A 23,261-nucleotide genomic window follows, 5' to 3' on the forward strand; every position below is an offset into this window, starting at 1 on the left:
CAGTTGGCCCAAAATAGTGCAGAATCTCCATGCACAATGTCTAACTCCTCGTGACAACGATGTGTGTTGAGCCACCTTATTCGTCAGATCTATCACCCTGCGACTTCTTTCTTTTAGTTGGAGTCGACGTATAAATACGGAGGGATTTACTTTTAACAATATCAGTCTCATTACACCTCGTGAATCAAGCGATTGACTGACTACAAAGAACAACCCTAGCTTTATAAATAACAGATGTTTCCCCCAATAAAAAAATAAGGTTTTTGTTTTTGTTTGTTTTTGTAGTTGTATCTTTATATTTATACATTGGTAGTAGTTGGTATCGAAAGATGACATAATGTCTTTCCTGTTTACACAACTGACGACAAATCAAACGAAAGAATGTTGGAATTGATTGTTGAAGGTCACTATCATCTTACAAGACGACCGTACCACCGATTTTTTTACAATGAAATATTCAGAACCGTAAACGAATGACACCACTAAAGAATTTTAATGATTAGAACGTAACAAAAATTATTACCATAATTTATAATACTGATTACTATGGAATTTGGAAATTTTTTGATTTACTGCAGACACGCAATAATTATAAGAATAAGTAACCTACTTTTATAATTAATTATCTTGAAGAAAGAGGTTGTTAAACGTACTGTATTTAACAATATGTTTTCACCTAATTCACGGTTCTCTCTACTGGATATACGATGAGCACTTGGAAAAGATATAACTTTTTTTAAGACTGGCCTGTTCTTCCAATATAAATTGCAGATTATAAAAACCCTTGCCGACAATTTTGTTTGATTTACCATAGGCGTAGATACCTCATTTAATATATTAATTATAAGAAAATTATACAGGACCTTAGCAAAAAGGAAGAAGATCCCGGAGTCACTGCATATGAATTCTCTAAGGTGAACAGGGAGGCAAGTCAAGTTTATGACAACGTTTCAGATAAACGCGAAACAAATACGCAACCTCCAGCATGCACCCTCCAAGTTTTGTGTCCATTATGTTAAAAAAAATATAAAGTACAAGGTAATCGTCAAAGTGCTAAGAAAAATCTACAACAACATGCTGAAATCGAGTGAAAAGAAGGTTTTTCCTATACATATTGGCACTTTTGTAAGAATTGCAGTTCCAGAGGAACTTGACAGAAGACGTGGTGATACCCGAAATATTATAGGTGTAGTTTTGGCTAAAGCCGATGATGAGCTGTATCAAATTGGTACCAAGAACGGAATCTTAAAACAATTATATTCTCGATCTCAGATTAATGTGTGTCCAAGAGTTCTTCTTGATGCAGAGGATGTACCGAGTACAAAGATGGCAACTACGCTCAGTTGCTAAGCTATAATCCACTGGAATCGGCCAGGGATTTAAAAAGTTCCTGGGGGGTTCCTAACCTAACGTAACATAACCTAATCTAACTCAGAGACTATCGGCAGTACATTGCTGAATTCCTTTTTAAAAGAAGTTTCTCGTAACGTAAGGTTATTAAATTATAAAACGTAAATAGACGAGTAAAATGTACCTGCCTGTAAGGGAGTTTGGTTTAAACAGGGTACCAGACGTGAATTGAGCCCTTTTTGTACGCACTGTGCAATTTCATTGTCTTCATTCAGTCATGGTCTAAAGAACGCCATATTTCTATTTATTTGAAGAAATTTATAAATTAAACGAATGTCACCAAACGACGCCACTGTTAATCACAGACTGTCCGGAAGGAATATTTTGAAGAAATTCTGTAAATACCTTCCGACAGCTTCGGCCAATAGAAATGCATTTATGTTTACTATTCTATATTTTCATTTTATACGGGGAATACACATTATTTTCCATTCCTTAATTTGGTATGATTACTGTGCGTTTTTATGAAATATTGATTGTATCTCGCATAACTGTCTTCTGCAATTGATACTGAAAGAACTTTTGATTTATAGGAATTTTGTATTAAACTGGCAGGTTTTTTTTTCTGAAGAAACAAGATTCATCCGAGCTCTTCTATAATAAAATGGATTGAAGCAGCAAGATGAAACTTTGTGTACAACTTTTTGAGACTTGACGCTGATGCGTGCATGAAGATTTTTGTGAACGAAGTCTGTTTACTATATGAGACCAACAACTCAAAGACCGCACTACATAACGTAGCCTGATTGATGCAAATAAGATATTTGAATATGTATTAGGTTCTAATGAACACAAATTCAACGGGCAGAACTTGATTTTATCTAATATCCATCACGATGTAAATCAAACTTCCTAAACAACGGAAATTTAACTGACAAGTTGTGATAATTCCATGTACAATAAAGTTTTATTACAAGATTAAAGCATTAGATTTTAGATATTCCTCCTCAGTCATTTCGGTCCTTTGCTATTTCATCCTTTTGTTGTAATGTTTTCTCTCTCTTCCTCCCTCCTCTACTACTTGTTTTAGCAAAAATTTCCTTCCTTCTGTTACTTTTCTTATCAGTCTTTCTCTTTACGTATCTTTAAGCAATTTAAAACTGATTCCTCTGTGAACTTTTCATAATTATTCTGTCCATTTTTCTTTTTCTCTTTCCCTGCTTTACTTGTTTTCAGGGTATAAGACAGGTGCATAGTGAATAGTGCATACAGAACAAATCTGCTGCTACTGTCAAGGACGTTAAACTCTGTACTGCTTTAATTGCTTTAGCAACATCTTCACTTACTCCCGGTTTATTCCGCTTCTTCTTGTATTTTCGCATCATTTTTATAACCTATAACATGTCTCATTCAAGAACTCAGTAACTAGGGAAAGAACTGGAGGAAATGTAAATGCCACCAATTGTCCTTGAGGAAAGGGTATTCGCTGACCTGTCGGCCAATCTCTGAGCATCTATTAGTTCTTCTTTACCGTTATTATTTAGTTCATTACTCAGGTTTCACTTCCAGGTAAGTACTGTTGTACACAGTCATTTTCGTCCTTTCAATATTAGATCCAGGATCTATTTTTCATAGTAAACCGTCACCTTCTTCATTTCATCTTACCGTTTCTATAAATAAAACGTAACCGGATTTGCGTCATACTTCTTAATCCTCTTTATTTACTTAAAAAACCACGATTATATTGTCTTGAACGAATTATCTGAAGGTTCAGTAAGCCATTCATATGTAAATAATGAAGCAAATAAAAATTCAAAGTTCAAATCGTCTTCTGTGAGTTTTTAATGAGATGTAGAACGTTTTGAAATGTTAATATTAATAAACATTAACGTAACAAGACGCGTGAAAGGGAAATAGAATTGAAAACAGAAAAGTAACAAATCAATAAAGTACCAGTAATGTTAAAAAAGTTTCAGATATCAACCAGATATCCCAATATTAGCAGGGAATATTGGGATAGTTCCTTATACAAATTATACAATTCTTTCACTAGCCATTAAGCAACACAAAATACAAGTTATTAAACTGTCATTTTCACACTGAAACGTCACATTTCATTCTACTTTCGAATCAGCAATGAAAAAATTGACTTTATTAGTATCAATGATGTCAATAACTTCAGTTAGAGATATTTGCAGTATATGAATTGTTTTCGTGGTGCGTTCAGGGGTTTTGAAGTTAAAAAATCTAAAGAGTTGTTAGAATCTTGATAGTTGCTTTGTCAAAATTCTTTCACTAGCCATTAAGCAACACAAAATACAAGTTATTAAACTGTCATTTTCACACTGAAACGTCACATTTCATTCTACTTTCGAATCAGCAATGAAAAAATTGACTTTATTAGTATCAATGTCAATAACTTCAGTTAGAAGTTACTTATGAAAAGTTTTCGTGGTGCGTTAAGGGTTTTGAAGTTAAAAAATCAAAAGAGTTTTAGCATCTTGATAGTCGCTTTGTCACAATTCTTTCACTAGCGATTCAACAACACAAAATACGGCCTGTTTTCACAAAAAACTGTCGTTTTCACATAAATACATCACTTTTTATTCTAGTTTCGCACTTGCAAAGAAAATATTATATTTTTTAGCAACAATGATATACGTATCTAAAACGACGCAAGACACCCATAAGAAAAAATGTTTAACGTATCTTTCTGTTAGTAATTTGGGAATTCCCATAATTAGCATACCAAATATCGGTGAACGTTAGCCAAGAGTTCATCTAGTATACTATAAATATAAAATTGTTTATTTATAGAAGTTGCAAACGATTTGAATAATTAAATTCGTGTGTGTGGAAGTATAACTAGTTTCTTTTCTCAAATATTCTTATTAATAATGATGATGTGTAACAATAGAATAAAAAAAAATGAGCAAAAAACTTAAAATGCTCTAAAAAATGAGATTTTCATACAAAGTTTCATATCAGGGATAAGACATTATATGATCTATATTGCTTCAACGGAAACACAGGCGCACACCATCTAACAGCGTGATGAAAATATAAAAGTTGGTAATTTGCTCCATCTATTGTATCACTATCGAACTACGTACTTAATGTTGCGAAAGAAGTAGCTGTTACTAGACACAGAAGGTTCTAACATGTTTGTGAACATCGCAAAGGCATATATAAAGCAGTATCTTGCAGTAAGAGATACGTGGGGAGCATTAGAAGGTAATCCGAGCCGAGACGTACATTTAGTATTCACCCAGAAGAGTAGCATGTCTAGATTTCATTTATTCTTTTTGTTTTGGTAAAACAACTCCAAACAACGTTCTCAATGATAAATTCGTTTTTATTGTTCCATTTTCCATAATCAAACACTTCCATATATTTTTAGCGCGTTCTTCTTATTTAATGTGCCTTGTCCAATCTCCCTACGTTGGCGATCACCATGGAAAAAGGTGTACGGTTCTTTGGAAACCCTTCCAATGCCAGTCTCGAATATTTCTGATCTACTTCTGTTTAGTAATAGACGATACTTATTGCATCTCAAAATATGATCCAGATATGATGTCGCCTTTTTTTGTCACATGAAAACTTCTACCAAATTTTGAATGTACGATGGCCAACAAACAATAATATATCGATAGAAAAAAATTGACAAATCAGGTTTCTTTGTGAAATCAAGACATATATTTCCTGGACTTTTTCTCCCTTGATGGCGCTTTTCCATTAAGGAAATCTTTCGCCTTGTTCGTCATTATGCTCATTAATCTTTCTAATTTTCCACTTTATGGTTTCCAAGAAAATTTCGAACAATTTCCAGGCGACTTTTTCAACATCATTCGGCTTCCCTTCAAAGTTTGTATCCTTCATTGATTCCCGTATTTGTGAACCATGAAATATTACCCGTTTTAATTTTTGCCCCACTGAGTTTGGGAAATTTCTCTTTCAGGTAGAATTCACTGCCCTCTTTAGGCATAGCTTTTACAAAATTTTTCAACAGGCCAGGCTTTATATGCAATGCAATGGTGGCAAAAGTATGTCGTCATTCGTTCACCAAAGGATCATTTTAAACATTCTTCTGTCCTCGATGGAGTGATCCACGATTGAGCCATACTTTCTTTCTGTAGTGACTTTTTATATATCTACTGTCCCATTCGCAAATGAAACACCTATATTGTGTGACAAAGCTGTAACCCAAGTAAACAAGCAATGACATTAAAAACTCCACAAATTTCCCAAACATGTTCACTGTATTTAATTTTTACATGAAGTAACTTCATGTTCTGGTAAGTCTCTTTTATATGAGAACCATGGGCAAACGGCACTGAAGGACATTTGTTTCCGTTGCATAGGAGCACTGCTTTCAAGCCACTAAGTTCACTACAGAAATGTTCTGCTTTAGAAAAGTAAGATTTCATTGCATCGTCGCGAAATTTTCCTACCAGGAGTAAGTACATTCCAGTCATTTAATCTAGACCCCAAAAGCTCAGGTTGTTTTTTGGATAAATTCAAATCACGGACTAAATCGTTTTAATCGCTTTGTATCATTTCTTTTGAAATTGACGGTTCATAACTTGGATCACTCTCTTGAAATCCCTTATCGGATTGACTAAGAACAGATTCCTGACTTTCTGCTTTATTTGGAGGCTTTGGCGGAGACAGTTCAACACTATGTAGGATTGATCTGTTGGCCCATGAAAAGTTTGGTTACTGGACATTATGTTTGAACTTGGTTGTGGAGCTTTTCGTTTGATTCAATCAAAAACAACAATCACTTACATGATCTGTTAGTTCCGACCAAATCATTGGTACACCAATAGGCAAATGTCTGGATTCTCGTTTAAACCAACCTAATAGGAGTCTCACACAACGTATATGTGAAGCTCAGGATTTATCTTGGTTGCGTACAGTAAATTTTCGAGGCTGGGCACTTTCGCAGCATGCTTAAAATGTAATTTACGTAACTAAATTAAATTAAATCGTTATACAGGCGCCTACATTAAGTTGTCTATTCCCATAATTAAGCTATTGAATATTTAAACTTATTATTTTCATTCAAGAAGGAAGGGAAGACAAAACTCACTCTCCTGTATCCCATAATTTTTTTATTAACATGTAAAACACTTTCGCAATTTTAGTTCTTTATAAGGTGCAGAAACTTAATTTATAAAATACTAATAGCGTGTAATTTATTAACAAAGAATTGTGCTTTGTGTTGATAATAGAAAGAGAAAAGTTTTTACGGGAATACAAATTCTATATACCTAACAACAATCAGTTTTTATGTAAATCAGCACGTACCAGGACCGTATTGTATTGATAAACTGCATAAAAATAATAAATTCTGTTATTAAAAATTCATTCGTGTCTCAACTAAATATTTTTGGTTTATAATTGTGCTCAAAATATAATTCGCGTGAAGTTTTTTTACAAAATAAACTGAACTTTCGCGAAAAAATGTTAATAGACGGGATATATTACATCATAATAAGCTAGGTTTGAGCGCTGACGCGCATTGTTCGTTTTGAAATAGAGACCTCAAAATTTTTCCAAATTTCCTTCAACTATTACGAAGGACTGTTCATATTTTCGAATTAATTGTGGCAGATTTACTGTGGTCAGTTCTTTAGATAACTCATGTCGAACAAGGTTTGCTAGAAAGTGGTTGTTTTTAAAATTAATCTCGTCAAGCAGTCTAAAGGCGAAACAGCTGTTTCTGTCTAAATTGGTTTCTGAAAATTGAATTTTGCAACAAACTGAATCAGTAATGAACGAATTTGGTGAAAAATTGGTCATTTAATTTTAATTTTAGCCAAAAATAGCCTTCTTATAATCTAAATCGGACAAAAATTGGCTTTTAAAATGTAATTAGGTCAGTAACTCACTTTGGATACAAATTAGCTTTTCCTGAAATGATCTGGTCAACAATTAGCTATTTCAAATAGAATTTGACTGAAAATAGCTTTTCCGGGTCTAAATTGGCTAGAAATTGCCTGCTTCTAAATGAATCTGATCGAAAATTGACTATTTAAAGCGAAATTTGACTATCTAAAGTTAATGTCCCCAAGAACTGGCTTTTCTGGATTTACTTTGACTAGAAATCGCCTATTTCTTTATAGATATTATCAAAAATTGAGTATTCAAACTAAAATTTGGCCAAAAAATAGATCTTTTGAGTCTAAATTGGTCAAAAATTGGTTTTGATCTATTATTTGGCCAGGAACTGGCTGGTCTGTAATTATTTTTTCCAAAAATTCAAACTAATCTGGTCAAAAATCGGTTACTCAATGTGCAATTAGTTCAAAATAAGATTTTCCGGGTCTAAAATAACCTTTAAAGTTTAATTCGAACAGAAAGAGGATTTCCTTGAAAAAATCGACTAGAAATTTGCTTTTCCAAAAGCAGTCTGATCAACAATTCGCCATTTCAAGTGTAAATTGGCGAAAATAGCATTTATGAATCTAATCGGTCGAAAATTTGCTATTAAAGTTCAATTTTGAACAGGATCTGTCTTTGCTGGAATTACTTTGGTGGAAATTGTTAATTTTTCTACCATGATTTGATCTAACATAAACTTTTATTAAATTAATCTGGATACAAATTAACCGTTTGAAGTATGATTTGGAGAAAAAATTAGTTTTCTAGGACTAATTTGGTAAAAATTTAACCTTGCTGCGAATACTTATGTCAAAAAATGGAGTTTTTGAGTTGAATTTGATAAAAAAATGACGTTTACAAAATTCAATTTGTCATATGAGGTATAATTTGATCGAAAATAGTTTCTTATGACTTTATTTTGAACATTGTCTTTCTTATTTAGTAATTAGATTTTCTAGCTCAAATTCATTATAAAATGGCTTCTCTTATAAAATTTTAATCAGAAAATTGCTTTTGTAATTTTTATTGCCTCAACAAATTTCTTGGTTTGGTTGTTATATATTGATCCAAAAGTGGAAGTTAATTTAGTTAGAAATTGGGTTTGCTAAAATTATTCTGGTCAAAGATTAATTATTTGGTCAAGAACTGGCTTTACTTTACCTAGAAATTAGCTTTTGCTTCATTATTCTGGTCAAAAAATAGCTTTTCTCAATTAAATGTTAAGTATTTATCCAAAAAAAAAAACCAAAACTAGATGAAAGTACATAAAACACAGTAAGGAAACAGCATTACTAATTCAGACACTCATATATAATATTTGGACATACAGCCAGTGAAGCAGGGATTGATTCCTGGTGTTACCATAATGAAATCACAATTTATCTGCAGCTTTCCCATATATTCAGATTTATAACATTAGAAATATCGCCCCCTATGTATAACGACTAATATAAAAAAAATACAAAAACGTTTTTTTAATGATTTTCCAAATGATTTTAGTTATTCTATAAACACAAAGTCTGCAAATAAAATTACTTTACATAATCTTCTTTTCTCTATAACGAAGCCCTTGGATAAACTGAATTAACTATTTTATTCGTACATATACTAGAAAAGTGGACTAACATACGCAGCATTAATGACTGCAGTAACTTTATTAATAGCCACAACATATAAACCAGCATTATAAGTATTCAGGACGAATAGTGAAACCGATTTTATCTAGATTTAATATAAATAACAATACCCTCCTTCAATATTTATGAGTAAACTAAAAATTACAATTGTTTATGAAAAAATAAATGTTTAAACCAAACACAATGAGCTTTACTGTCTTATTAATTGACTACTTAAAACTAATGCTGTAATAACTATTTCTTTCAACTCTCATTGCTGTTGCAAACGATTTTCACCTGATCGAGCATCAAATGAATCCATTATCCCATGAAAATCGAGTTTAAATGCAATCATTTACCTCAACCAATATCACGAATCAATAAACACTTCTAATACATGCAATAAGTATCAATAACATAACTCTAATTCGTACAAATGCAACAAACCACAATAATCAATGTAGATAAGCCTAATTAATCTTCAATAGACACATCAACAATGAATGAAGCGTTCAGTTAAACTAGTTTTTAATTGAAGAGTAACTCACCTTATTCAAGAATAAGTTGTAATGTTGATAAAAAAGAGATGAGATTATTCTTAACCACCGCCCTCGAATAACACAAACACTTGCACACAGTTCACAGAAAGTTCAATAAGATAAAGAGGAACTTATCGTTACCACACGGGATGAAATTACAAACCTCGTCAAACGCCTGCGTTGAAATGCGTTTGGGTCAGCCGGCAGCCAGTCCGAGGGAAACGAATTCACTTCGGAAAAGCGAGAATATGCGAATCGTCTAGTGCGGATGTTTGAATGGTCGCTTAGATTTCCCGCGCTGAATAAACTCCTGCAGCTCTGATTCAGCAAAACACAACGAAAAAACAATAGATGGGATACTATTTTAATATTACACTGGTTTGTTACACATGAACTATGTGATGATTTTTATTTATGCTGGTGTACTCTCATTAATAATAAATAATAACTTTGTTTCAATCACGTCGTTTTTTTGTGACAGTTACTTCTAACCTCTTACGTTATCTTTTTTCTTCATTTAGGCATCTGTATCATTATTACATTCAACTAACTCACCTCTTACATAAGCTTATTAGATCGTAGACATGCCACGAAAATGTTTTAACAACCCTGACAGTTTTTGTTATGTGTGTGGAGAATTAACTTTTACAACTCAGCCTCGAAATTTCACATCAGTACTTCAAGGGTGCTATTTAAAATATTTGGGATGTTCTACGAAGAATCAGAAGTTCCTCATAAATATTGTGTAACGTGTGAGATTGCTATTAGATTCAATTAAGCAAGAACCCAGCTATACGCCATTTGCTATTTGGACCTAAACAAAGGATCATGTTTTTGTTACTTTTGTTGGAGTCGAATATTTACGAAAATCATTAGTATTAATTTTATATTTAGGAATAATATCTCTAAACGTAGCATATATTTGTACTTTTTACAAAAATATAGGTTTTGAAGTGACAAGAAAACGTGCCATGTCAATTTTTTTCATTCACATATTATTGTTTTGGGCCCTAGTACATTGGTATAAGTTTTCATCAGACAAAAAAATAAAATTTTGTTAATCAGTGTGTGTTATTGATAAAAGTTATCAATATAGAGAAATTTATATTTTTTATTACTATGAGCATTACAAGAAGTATAAATAGAGAACAGGAACGGCTCCAGGGTTAGGAAACTATATGAATTTTTGAAAAATTCACTCAGCGTTCTATGATATTTTGACTCTATGTGATAATTGATAAAACCGAAATTCTTACAGGTCAGTTTTTTATGAGAATTATCGAATTAGTTTTGAACAAGAAATTTACAATATTTTGCAAAAAATGCGAAAGAATTATACATTTGTTATAAAAAAACTCAAATGTGTATCCTCCAAAGTCTTCAATTCAATTTTTTGGGGGGGTAAAATAACTTCATAAATACAAATAAACTCTTGTTTAGTCTTAAACTTGTATATATGACTTATATATCTGTATATTAATTATAGTTTGATTATAATTAAATATATTCATATTCCTGTATAGGCTTGTCCATATTTTAATGCAAATTTTATAAAATGTTACTGAACTCTAAAAGATGCATGCCATTAAAGTGGATAGAAATATTTCGCTGTTATTTAAAATACTTCGAGTTAATGGCATATACTTAGTCAACAACCGGATAATAATTATCTCTCGAATTTCCCAGAAAGACTGACTCAATTCTATGCAATTCGAATGCTGGGACTCTACGAACAAAACAGCAAACAAGAACTTGTAAAATAATAATCCAGTGGCGTATGTAAGTCACGCGAATATGAATTAATTAACTGTTTAATAAATATCTAATAAATAAAAGATATATTCATTTTTTCTGTCCATAAAATGCCGATGGTGAATTATTCTAGCCAAACATTAGATATTCTTAGTCTTATTTGGTCAAGAACTGACTTAACTTAAGCCACTAATTGGTTTTTTCTTCATTATTCTCGTCAAAAATTAGCTATTTGACGGTAATGTTATCAGAAATTTGCTTTTCTGGATTTAGTTTGGTTAAAAACTACCTACTTCTGTTTTAAATTCATAAAAAAATTGGATATTTCGAATTAAATGTAGCCAAAGTTAGAAATCACCTGTTTTTAAATGAATCTGATCAAAATTTTGCTATTTGAAATGAAATTTAGCCAAAACATAGATTTATTGGATCTAAATATGTCAAATATTAGCTATTTAAGATTGAAGTTACCAGAAATTTGCTTTTCTGGATTTACTTTGGCTAGAAATGTGTCCAAGAACTGGCTTGTATGGATTTTCTTTAGCTAGAATTCTGATCTCTTATCAAAAATGGGCTATATCAAAAAATAATTTTAGTCGAAATTGGTCAAAAATTTTGAACTATTATTTGGCCAGGTCTGTATTAGTACGAACAGAACGCATAACAGCAAACAAGAACTTATGTAAAATAATCATCCAGTCGCGTATCTAAGTCAGAAGGATCTGACAAGGATCTTTATGCTACATTATATTTGTGTTTTTATTTCTTTGTTCGTAAGTTCGATTCTCAGGTTTTTACAAGTTGTGGTTACAAACTGTGAACGATTTTTTGACAATAAAATATTCTTCTTTCTCTTTCTCTCTTTCTCTAGTCTAAGATTAGCTACTCCACGTTTTATTTGGTCAAGAGCTGACATTACTTGAGCTACTAATTGGCTCTTCCTTCAATATTCTTATCAATAATTGGCTATTACGTGTCTAATTTGGTCAAAAATAGCTTGTATTTAGGTCAAAAGGACCATACCATTTCAATAAATATGTGATAAATAAACGATATATTCATTTAATTCTGTCAAAAAAAGTTATATTGTTTTTGTTTCGAATTTTAATAATAAATGTATTATAAAAGTCGTCAAGGATTTATCAACATTATTATTTATTTCATGTTGGGCTATAAATTATTTAGCATTTACGTTGGTATAATATGTTAAAATGCTTTTATCTATATCAGTACCATCTAAAATCAACCCAATTAAACATTAAAAATTCCTAACCAAATAAGAAGAAACATCGAACCCAGTGAACCTCTCTCTTTCTCTCAATATTAGTTTCCATTAGATCTGTTTCTATTTTTATAGTTATGTTAATGTCATTACTTTAATTTTAATTTCAGTTATTCTCATTACGAATATATTCAATACTTTTTCATGATTCTAATAGAAGAACAAATATAAAACTTTTGTTATTAGTTTAAGGATTTTTGGCAACGCTGCTTTCGGAAATTATTCTTGTTACAATACACAAATGTATGTTTAGTTGCCTATAATTAATTATTCAATGTAGGTTAGCATGTAATTGAATTTTTTGAACGTTTTCATATTTTGAAATTATTAGGTTTTATATAGAGATTTATACTGGCATAATGTGTGAAAAAGTTTCAAAAATGCTGAGACAAAAAGCTAAAATTACACATGATTGTGTTGATATGTGTGTTTTCGAAATCTACTGTACTATTTGCAATAATAAACATCGAATATATTGTATCAAAAAATGAATAGAGATTTTATTTCGAATTAATTAACACATTACAGTCTCTAATGACTTCTATTTTAAGCGGAAAATCATTTTTTCTACCTGACAACATATCATCAGCGCAGAATCGCGTTTAACGATCTTGGAAACTTCAGCTGATACAATTTCAGCCATTTTCCAATTTTCTACTATTTGATACACGTACACAAACCAAAAATGTATTTCGTATTTTTCAAATATGTTTTGTTATATGATTTGTTGTTGTTTGTTAATAGTGAAATAAGAGTGAAAAGAAATGATATAGATCTACCGACATGTATCGACAAATTTGATATTCACAGAGATACAATAATTAGGACGCAAGATTCCCAAAATATGGGGGCGAAATATTTGACCGAACTCGATTTGGGATCGAGAGAAGAATGTTTACATCTTTGTTGTGAAACTGACAACTGCGATGTGTTTGTTTTTGAAGAAAAAGTAAGAAATTTTTCATTTATATTCTGTGGAATAAATCATTACGCTGGATAATGAAAAATAACAACAACTTTGCCTACACTCGATTTCACTTTACAGTTTGAATTTAGAAATATTTTTTACGGGTTAATATTTTAGAAAATTTGCTTTTTTGTGCTCACATCACTTTATTCAGAAAAATGTCAATGAGTTTGCAAAAAAATATCAAATTAGTATTAATTATTTTAAAATATTTTCAATACACCTATCTTTAATGTCAGTTCCTCTTCGGTGATGCCGGTTGTCTGCGATTTCCCTCTAATCTAAAGATCTTGTTATTCAGTCAAATCCTTGTATATTCTTTTATTGTATTCTTTATACAATGCTCAAATGAGGCAGTATTTAGTCTATTCTCATAATTCGAAATATTTCAAAGGACCATTCTCTCTTATAACATCTATAAAATAACCGCACAAATATTAAATAAAATTTCATGCCGGGACCGTCTAAAAGGAAACCAATCCTAACCAAAAAAAATCAAACTCTTTCGCAATGTTTTTACTTGTTCCAGTTTCGTTTTTTATTATTATTACTCTGATTTAATTCGTATTTATTCTCATTTATATAGTATTCAATACTGAATTCCATGTTGTTAGAGTGTTATAACTAAAATTTCTGCAAATCAGGATTTTATTATTTGGCAACGCAGCATTTGGAAATACTATTCGAAAATATTATTCTAATTGTCATACACAAATGTATGTTAAGTTGCCTATATTTGATTATTTAATTACCTATTATTTTTATAAATTAGGACTTGTAACAGAAAAATAATTGAATTTTTTGGTGTTTTCTCCAGTTAACGAAGTTTTTATTGAAAAAAGTTGTGCAATTAGTGTTAAATATGACAAAGTTTTATTGCAGGTGTTCTGTGTATAAGGGCCACATAATTAACAAGAGCTCATTCTAATATTTTTACCTCGTTCAATATATACTCTACTTGTAATTTTCTGATTCGTAATATTCATTTTTTTAAAGCATTTTAGATAACAGGGATACAAAAAATGTTCGCCTATGCACCAAAGATCTGGTGTTGTTTGTGTGAGACATTTTTAAAAAATTCAAATTATAAGACTTTTCAAATTATCCCTTCGATTCAAGATTATAATATTTTAATTCAAGGTTCAGAAATATTTCCAAAGTAAATTCATTGAACGTGTTTGTTTTAGAATGCCGGTAGTTGCTATTTATTCCAATGTGGTCCACCGGAGGATTTCAAATGTAAATTCACTCATCACGTGAACTATTCGAGTGCCATATTATCTATAAATAGACATATACCCGATTTAGAAAGTCAAATAAAGCTAACGAAACATGAAAAAGACCTTAATCAATTGAGGTAGGTACATAATTAATTAACGCCTATGAATTATAAAAATTCTTCTACTTTCTTTAGATTTTTTCCTATTTCAGTTTTTTTTACATAATCTGTTTATTTTTTCTTTGTATCTATTTTCCTTATATATTTGATCTTATTCGAAAGTCCTGCAATATGTACAATAGCATACAAATAAAAATCAAAAAAAGGATTTTTTTTTCACAGGAAACCAGAACTAGAATCAGAACCTCCTGTACATATTCCTGAAATAAAACCAACGTCTTCATCATCAACAACTATAATTCCATCTCTCGGAGAAATTGTACCAGTTATTAAAAGCAATAAACCCCCCGAAGACGGTAAGATTTATATAATTACATAGATTCAGAGTACTTATTTTATGTGTTTCTTCTATTTTATGGTTACGGAGATATTTGTTGCAATCTGACAATGTTCCTTTCAATATGTACAGTCGCTAATCGCACGGAACAAAACTACTGCGTTTTTAATTTTTCTATGTATAAGAAAGTTAGAAACATTTTTGATAGATTTGCATTAATGCTTGAGTCAACACTACTCAAGCCTCTTATTTTCAAACAAACGTCAGTAACATGTCGATATTTGAATGAGAGAGTTTTTTTTTTAAATTAAAACTGAAGTAATTATTATGACACATTATTCTTAATTATCCTCAAACTTCTCTAGCTACGGATAGTTCGTTCTTAGTGCCATAGATAAAGTAATATTAGATTACGCGTATTTATACGCGAAAATTACGAAGTGGGTGACATCTTTTGATTTTGTTTTAAATTTCAGTACAATAAACCCAGAAAACGAACTAATTTTCTTGTTTCTTGAACAATAAAAAGTGTTGGTTGAAATTTTAGTCTAAATAGTAAAATAGTCATGATTTAGAAACAGCCACATATTCATAAGGTACACTTCGAAAACAATAAAAACGTGGTAAAAGTTGTATTGTCCCAAATGTACTGGTAGTTAAAATCCCATTCAAGTGAAAAATAAAACCTTTGTAGTTTTATGTTTATAGTCAACTCTTCCTTTCGTACTTACATGAACAATTGCATTTCCAATCTTTAACTAGATCATTCAGATTAATTGTTATCTCATAAAGTTGGGAAGCTAGAGCTAACGTCTGTAAACACAAACTTTTAATGGTTTTTGAATTTGTTCCTTCTGTCAAAATCAGCTGATGTAATTTAAACATGACCGTCGGGGGGTAAACAAATGCTTTTGACGTAAGTTTATGTGTGGTTTTTGAAGTAATTTGTTAGATTTTAGGCCTTATTATTCCCAGTTTTATTGCGAAATGGCTTCTTAAAGAGTTGATGCTTAAAAAAGTGCGTCATTTACCCCCAAAAACGTGATTTAATTGTTTTCTTTTCGTTTAAACAGTGTTGCGTTTACTGTAGGTAACATAAAATTTATTCTGAAAAGGAATTATGTTGGAAACTGGTGGAAAATAAGCAGAATTCTGACTGAAGCTCTTTTTATTTAATACAACGAGGTTAACTCCACTTAAAGCTTTGAGCTTGTACTTGTACCTTACAGCTGCCACTGGGCTATTGTAACCTAAAAAGTACTCACTTGAAACTTGAACGTAACAATGGATATTAATTTCCAAAAAAAACTGAGTATTATAAATTTTGTGAATTGCTTGAAAGTTTACTTGCAGACTGACTAAACAGCAAAAATATTCAGTTTCCACTGTAACAAGTTCAATGAAACAAAAAAAAAAACAAGACAAAACAACCAAACTACCGGAAAAAATCAAGAAACACTAATACCCCTTGGCCTCCTTTTTTGAGTAGATCAGCTGTTTTCTTAGATTGCATAATATGTGTAGGGGCTTGAAGTTTGATGTTAGGATTGATCTATACTTAGATATGCAGAGGAAACTCGAGCGGATACAACAAAAACGAAGAAAATGATGAGGGCAGCAAAGATAAAAACATTGAGAACTATTAAAACAGTGAGCATAAGAGATCAAATGAGAAGCAAAACTATAAGAGAAGATCTCAAACGTAGTTTCACGACAAAATCGTAACGATCATATGATGAAGGATGAAAAACCAACTTCAAGAGATTGCACGAAAGCTGGACATGTACTTCTCAAGAGGTTGAATAGTAGAAGAAACAAGACTTAAGAAAAGAGAATGGAGAAAAATGTAATGGGATGAAACATTTTAAGGGAAAATTGGTTTCTTAGCCCTATTAAACGATTTTTCCGAATATTTCACAAATTAGTAAACATAATTATCTTCTGTACCAATTGATTCGTTGAAATGGGTCCATCCTAGTTGACGGTGCATATCTAAAAATGCAAACGTTCAAATTTTCACGGAAGTTTAATATTGTAAGCGTGAAATTCTGAGGAAGTAAAATTAGTAGTCCAAAACCACGGTCATGGCACGATGGATGATAAAAAATTCATTAATTCCGACGTCATCAGAAATTATTTACAATAATTTCATTGTGTGTATATGTATATGTGATTATATACTTAATTATATAAACAAAAACCATGCATTCACTTTCCCTTTTTCTAATTGGATTTTTGTCTCAACTAATTAATTGGTATTTTTACCTAAACTTGAGAAGCCAATCGGTGGGCTCCCGGTTTCGGATTTCCAGCCTTGCGTATAACATAATTTGCAATAATTCAACTAGCTCTTTGAATTAGAAAAGAGAAGACCAAGTACAAGACCACATGGAGAATAATTATCGATAGAATAAAATGAAATAGAAAGGAAACGCATAAAAAGTATTACGTATTACATAACAAATTGTGTACACCCATTATTGTCACCTGTAGATACTTTATATTTCTTAAAAATCACCCTGTATATAGTTTCATAACGTATAAATAAAGACTGTAAAGTGAATTTCACAACGCGCAACAAAAATTGGAGGCAGAAACTCTTTGAATTGACACAACTAAGTAGATTTATGTAATAATTATTGTGAGGAATCTATTTCCTACTTAATAATAATTAGAAATTCATAATGTTGCAATTAAACAATGGTGAATGCTTTGAGTATTACGAGTGGTATTTGGAAATTGTTCACATGTATTAAGCCTAATTGCTTTCGAAATGGAGAAAAAACAGTTGAAAAGATAATTGTGACGTTTCCCATTATTGTCATCGCAGTAATTATTTTTTGAACGGTCATCGCCTGTTAACTTATTTAGCTAACAACAAAGAATACGACGAAAATTATAAATTCAATTAATAAAAAGTTAAACATACCTAAATGATATTTTTATTCTATTTTATGTTTTTTTTTAAAGTTATGTTTAAATTTGTAATAGATGTTGATACTTTCATAATTTGTTTTCCCTTATCGATCACATAACTATGTTGTCAAGGCGTTGAACTGGTGTAAGAGTAGATTTATAATCTATATTAAACTACATATGATAATAACTGTCATTGATATCGATGGTGCAGTACACTGTGCGGCTCTGACACATCATATTCATTTCTCTCTCTCTCTCTCTCTCTTTATCTATACTGCGCATGCTTGAGAATGCGTAGAACCGAGCTGGAACTCCGAGGATAGAGAAAACGTTATCATTCTGTCTTCTTTAATCGGAACAGCGTCCACTTATAGAAAATGTTCATATAGAATTATTACAAATATGGGTAAGGTGTAATAATATTTCCATTTAAAAAACTTTGTTCTTCTATAAATCGAGAACACGTATAATTTTTTCTTCAAATTGAAAGATAAATAGGGAAAGGTAACTTAATTTTTTTAGAAGAAGTAATAACATTCGAGAAGAAATTATCCATCTTGGACATGATTTTGGAAGGAAAACTTTGTTCCACTTTCCGATCTTGCTTAAGCTTTCTCAAGGAAATATTTCCTCTATTGATAAACACTATTTCAAAACAATAATTTTGAATACGAGGGAAAAATTTCTCAGCAGGTTTCAGGATTTTGAAAACAACAGAATAACTTTAGTATTTGTCAAAAATCCTCTGAATACTACAATAACTGCGTTGATTCGTTTTTTACGTATTTTACAATATGTCTGATGTCTCGATTGGAATTCTGACTGATTAATTCTAGTTCTAGAATATAATTTAATGTGTTAACTTGTATTTTTACTTCTTACACCAGGATCGATAATTTTTGAAACCAAAAAAAAAATAATAGTAGAATGAAACCTATTGGAAAAGGAGGGGAATATGATAAAAATAAAAAGGAAAAATAATTTACGGACGAACTGAGGTCGGGAAGGGAAAAGGGGTGAGTTTTTAAGGGTAAAAAATAGTTTTTCTCTTTTTCCGCTAAAACTATAAGTCTTATGAAAAAAAGTTTAATAGCAAAGTTGTTGGTAATAAGAAGATCTATTATTTTTGTGTTTATTTTTTTTCACATAACCTCAAAATTCATGTGGAATATTGGAAAAAACAAGTTTTTCGTTTGTAATTTTTATCTTTTACAAAAAAACATTTGTTTTTCAGGAAATTTTGTAAAAAGTTGCCTTTTTATGTCCCATGTACACTGTAATTTATTTGATTTGAAATACGTATTTTTTCACGTTATTTTGACATAATTCTGAAAAAATCCCTAAATTTTGAACGAAAAATCTCCCGTTAAAAAAATCTGTTTTTTTTTAAAAGTCGGTGGGATTTTTGTTCGTTGAAATCTCTATTTCCTATTAGTTTAAAAGAATATTACCATCACCATGGTAAATTTTCTTAGAAAAGGCTAAAAATAAGACTTAAAAAAAACCCGAAATTTTTTTTATCATTATGTAAAATTTTTAGTTATTCATTAAATTTTTTTCCTCTCATTACAGTACATTACTCTAAAAAAAACGTGAGAATCCATGTCATATTGATAAGCATGAGTAATTATGTAAAATTTAAGGAAATAACAAAAAATTGTACACACTGAAATTGTCGGATGCGAATTTTTTTCTTTTTTTTGCCTTTTCTGAGAAAGTTTATCATGGTGATGATTATGTTTTTTTACACCATTGAAAAGTAGAGATTTCAACGAATAAAAATCTTACCGAATTTTTAAAACAGTTAATATTTTGATGAGAGAATCTTCGTTCGAAAATTTGGGTGTTTTTATGATAATATATCAAAATTACGTGTAAAAATAAATATATCAATTCAAATGATTTTGAGACGTAATCAAAAAAAATTTTTGTTCGTAAAAGATAAAAATTAAAAGCGAAATTCTTGGTTTTTTGAATTTTTCACATAAATTTTGAGGTTATGTGAAAAAAGTGAGGATACAAAAGTTGTAGATTTTCTCATTACCTACAACTTTGTTATTTGATTTTTTCCTATAGGACTTGTAGTTGTACCAGAAATAAAGATAAACCGTTTTGTATCCTTAAGAACTCAACCAGTTTCCCTTCCCAACCTCAGATCGCCCGTAAATTATTTTTCCTTCCATTCTCTCTTCCTTTTCCTATAGGTTTCATCCTACTATTATTTTTTTTCACTCGAATTTTATATAGGTAGTTTCGGTAGGACTACTATACTCAACTTTATGAATAAACACTTTAGAAGGAATTGTAGATCGTTCACTATAAGACGATTAAAATTAAAACTTACCGTTTGGGCTTCGGGATGAATAAAGAAATCGGTTTCTATATATGCAAGCATGGGGGCGCGCTTCGTCCTCGACATTTCGATAACAATTACAAAACGCGCCGTTTTTTTTTTCTTTTCCAAATCTCACTTTCAAATTTTGCAAAAATCTCGTAACATCCGTAAAACGTTGACGCACCAATAAACACAACACGCAATAATTTTGTGGCTTCTTTCTTGTGCCAATATCGCAAGACAAGTGACGATCGCTGTGACGGTAGTGGCAAAGAAAGAAATTGTTTATTTAGGTAGGAAAAACAATAGAATTTCACGGGTTCACATTGTTATTGTAAAATACATAATGATTCAGTTAAAAAGGTTACGGTATTAATTATTACCAAGGAAAAATTGTGTACAAGATGTCTCGTCAATGGAAAACATACAAATTACTTTTTAAAAATCACAATTTATTAAAATTACATCAAAATTTCAAGCAATAGAAACTGATAAAGGTTCTTACTTACTTATCTACAGCCTCTTCTACTATAGGGATAGAGGCGACGTTTCTTCTCCATTTAGCTCTATTCTCTGCATCATGTTTAGCTCGTTTTCTCTTTTCCAGACTGTTCGCTACTTCTCTATTCCATTTCATAATGAATCTGCTTCTTCTCTTCTTTGTATTTACTTCAGTTTCTTATATCACCTTAAATGTTCTGTGATTTTACATTCTCGGTTTGTGTCCAAACTATTTCTTCACTCACTACGTTTGATTTGCGTGTTTTTTGTGTCGATTCTTCTTCAATCTCCTCGTTTGGACTGTATACTATCAATATTTGTTTATCTTTTCTTCTTATCAGTATTTCCGCAACCCCTCTTCAATTTCTAATTCCATTTTTGTTACATTTATTGATAATACACCTACATTTGCCCATTTAATATTATCAACCCCACTGTATATCATCACTTGGTCTTTTTTTAGTTCTGTATAACCTCAAATTTTCATTCTCGTTTCGGCTATCGCCTTTCCGCTTTTTTTTAAGAAGATGCAGAATCCATGTAACCTACCAACTAAACCGCCACCTTCTTGTCATCTCCGTCCAATCAGGAATTATTGTGATATTACTTCTGGTTGGCGGGTCTGTTCGTGGTATGTTGCTTCGTTTACTAGTCTACATTCTTTTGTCTGTATTGTTCTAGAGCGTTCGATAGTTGCTGCATCCTGCTTCGAAATCCAGGAGGTCCTCGGGGATTATACCCACCACCACCTGTGCAGAGACAATCCGGTAGGAACTGGTGATTCTCAGTGCACCTTGCCCTTGTACCAGACCTTTGCCTCATACAGAAGAATCGAGTGAATCGTCGTCATCAATAGCCTTCGTTTATCAGGCCGTGGTCCGTTAATATTTGCCTTTAAGCCTTTAATCAAAGATGCTGTCCTCTCGGCTGCCTTTTGATCTGTATGTGGGGCCAGAAAGACATCTTATTATCTAAGGTCACTTCCAAATACTTTGTTTCGCATCTAGACTCGATTTCGTTCATACCGATCTCAATGGAGAGTTTTGACTGTATTCGTTTTCTTGTGAGAAATACCAGGTCAGTTTTTTCCGTGATTTGTCTCATTAATTCTCCTATTAGTCTCATTGTGTGGTTCAAGTTAAGCTGCGCTAATGTGTTCGCGGCTTACAACTATCGCATCATCAGCGTAAGCAACGTCTAGAGGAAAATCGAGTCTAAGCAGACTATCTTATAGCCTTTCCGCTTATTCTTATCACTTTAAAGTTGCTAAGTTCCACGTTTTATCTTCTACTACTAAGTTTAGAAAATAATAACAAAAACCCCCGGTTCTGCGAAAATATTAGCTAAAGATTGACCTCTATTAGAAAAGATAATTATGTTTCCTATGGGAAGACAATTGAAAATTGGAAAAAAATTCAACAACATTGACCGTTTCATCTTTTAGGAACTTCATCTCTTAATCGATAATGGTTTTTGTTAGTTTTAGACACGAAATGCACTAGATTCCAGTTCGAATGTCATTCTTCAAAGGAATGTATTGCCATTTACAACGCTTGCGATGGTATCCCTCAATGTGCTGATGGTAGCGATGAAGGTCCAGAATTGGGATGTCCTTATTCAACTGCAACTACGGCAACTCCCGTACCAATACACGTCAATAATATGGGCATCAAACCTTTACTTCAAGTCAGATACGACGCTAATGTAAGTCCATAAAAAATATTAATTATTTTATATTTCAAGTTTGTCTAGTTTCGATTCCACCATATTTATTTTCGTTTTATTTCAACAAACCAACTATTTTATAGACTTTTTTACTCAGATAATACATGGGTAGTTTAAAACAGAAATCAATTTAATAGGTAATTCTAAAAAATTTTTATAATTTCGAAAAAAAAAATGTTATCTAAATGTTGTAACTAACCTAACCTACACTACAAACGCAAATATTTTCATCAGCAATTTTTATTATGATTGCATTAACAGATTGATGAATATTTTCCTTTTTTAAACATTCGAATATATTTAAAATAACTTACTGTGTTTGTATATCTAAATCTTTATTATTAAATTCAAACTTGTATTAAATCTCATTACAATGTGCAATTTCATTGTCTTCATTCGTGGTTTGAAGAACGCCATATTTCTATTTATTTAAAAAAATTTATGAATTAAACAAATCTCACCGAACGACGCTACTGTTTATCACAGATTTTCTGGTAGGAATATTTCGAAGAAATTGTGTATACACGCCTTCCGATAGCTTCGGCCAAATGCATTTATGTTTTCATTGGTAAACAGTGGAGATAATGAGTCCAAGTGGACTGACGATTTGTTAGATTTTTCATTTCTTAATTTGGTATGAGTACCGTGCGTATTTACGAAATATTGATTGTTCCTCGTATAACAGTCTTCTGCAATTTCTATTGTTTGTTAGA

The 23,261-nt window shown here is 31.3% G+C and overlaps 2 protein-coding genes across 6 annotated transcripts in view; one reads left to right on the forward strand and one right to left on the reverse strand.

Annotated features, from left to right (window-relative positions):
* The window catches only part of LOC130901467 (protein phosphatase 1 regulatory subunit 14C), a 64,158-nt gene extending 43,744 nt beyond the window's left edge, over nucleotides 1-20,414 (reverse strand). Inside the window, exon 1 of the mRNA XM_057812889.1 lies at nucleotides 20,332-20,414. Within this exon, the coding sequence (XP_057668872.1) occupies nucleotides 20,332-20,406 (75 nt within the window). The 5' untranslated portion in view covers nucleotides 20,407-20,414. The remainder of the gene's footprint in view (nucleotides 1-20,331) is intronic.
* Nucleotides 13,030-23,261, forward strand: part of LOC130901456 (uncharacterized) — a 36,648-nt gene continuing 26,416 nt past the window's right edge. For 3 of the 5 annotated variants that reach the window (XM_057812866.1, XM_057812867.1, XM_057812869.1), the window contains exons 1-4: nucleotides 13,046-13,374; nucleotides 14,580-14,749; nucleotides 14,954-15,087; nucleotides 22,304-22,527. In XM_057812866.1, the coding sequence (XP_057668849.1) occupies nucleotides 13,111-13,374; nucleotides 14,580-14,749; nucleotides 14,954-15,087; nucleotides 22,304-22,527 (792 nt within the window). In that variant the 5' untranslated portion in view covers nucleotides 13,046-13,110. Of the gene's footprint in view, nucleotides 13,375-14,579; nucleotides 14,750-14,953; nucleotides 15,088-22,303; nucleotides 22,528-23,261 lie in introns of all 5 variants that reach the window. The other 2 variants (XM_057812865.1, XM_057812868.1) reach the window with 2 other exon arrangements.

This window comes from Diorhabda carinulata, chromosome X (genome assembly GCF_026250575.1).
Source record: "Diorhabda carinulata isolate Delta chromosome X, icDioCari1.1, whole genome shotgun sequence".
Lineage (NCBI taxonomy): Eukaryota > Metazoa > Arthropoda > Insecta > Coleoptera > Chrysomelidae > Diorhabda > Diorhabda carinulata.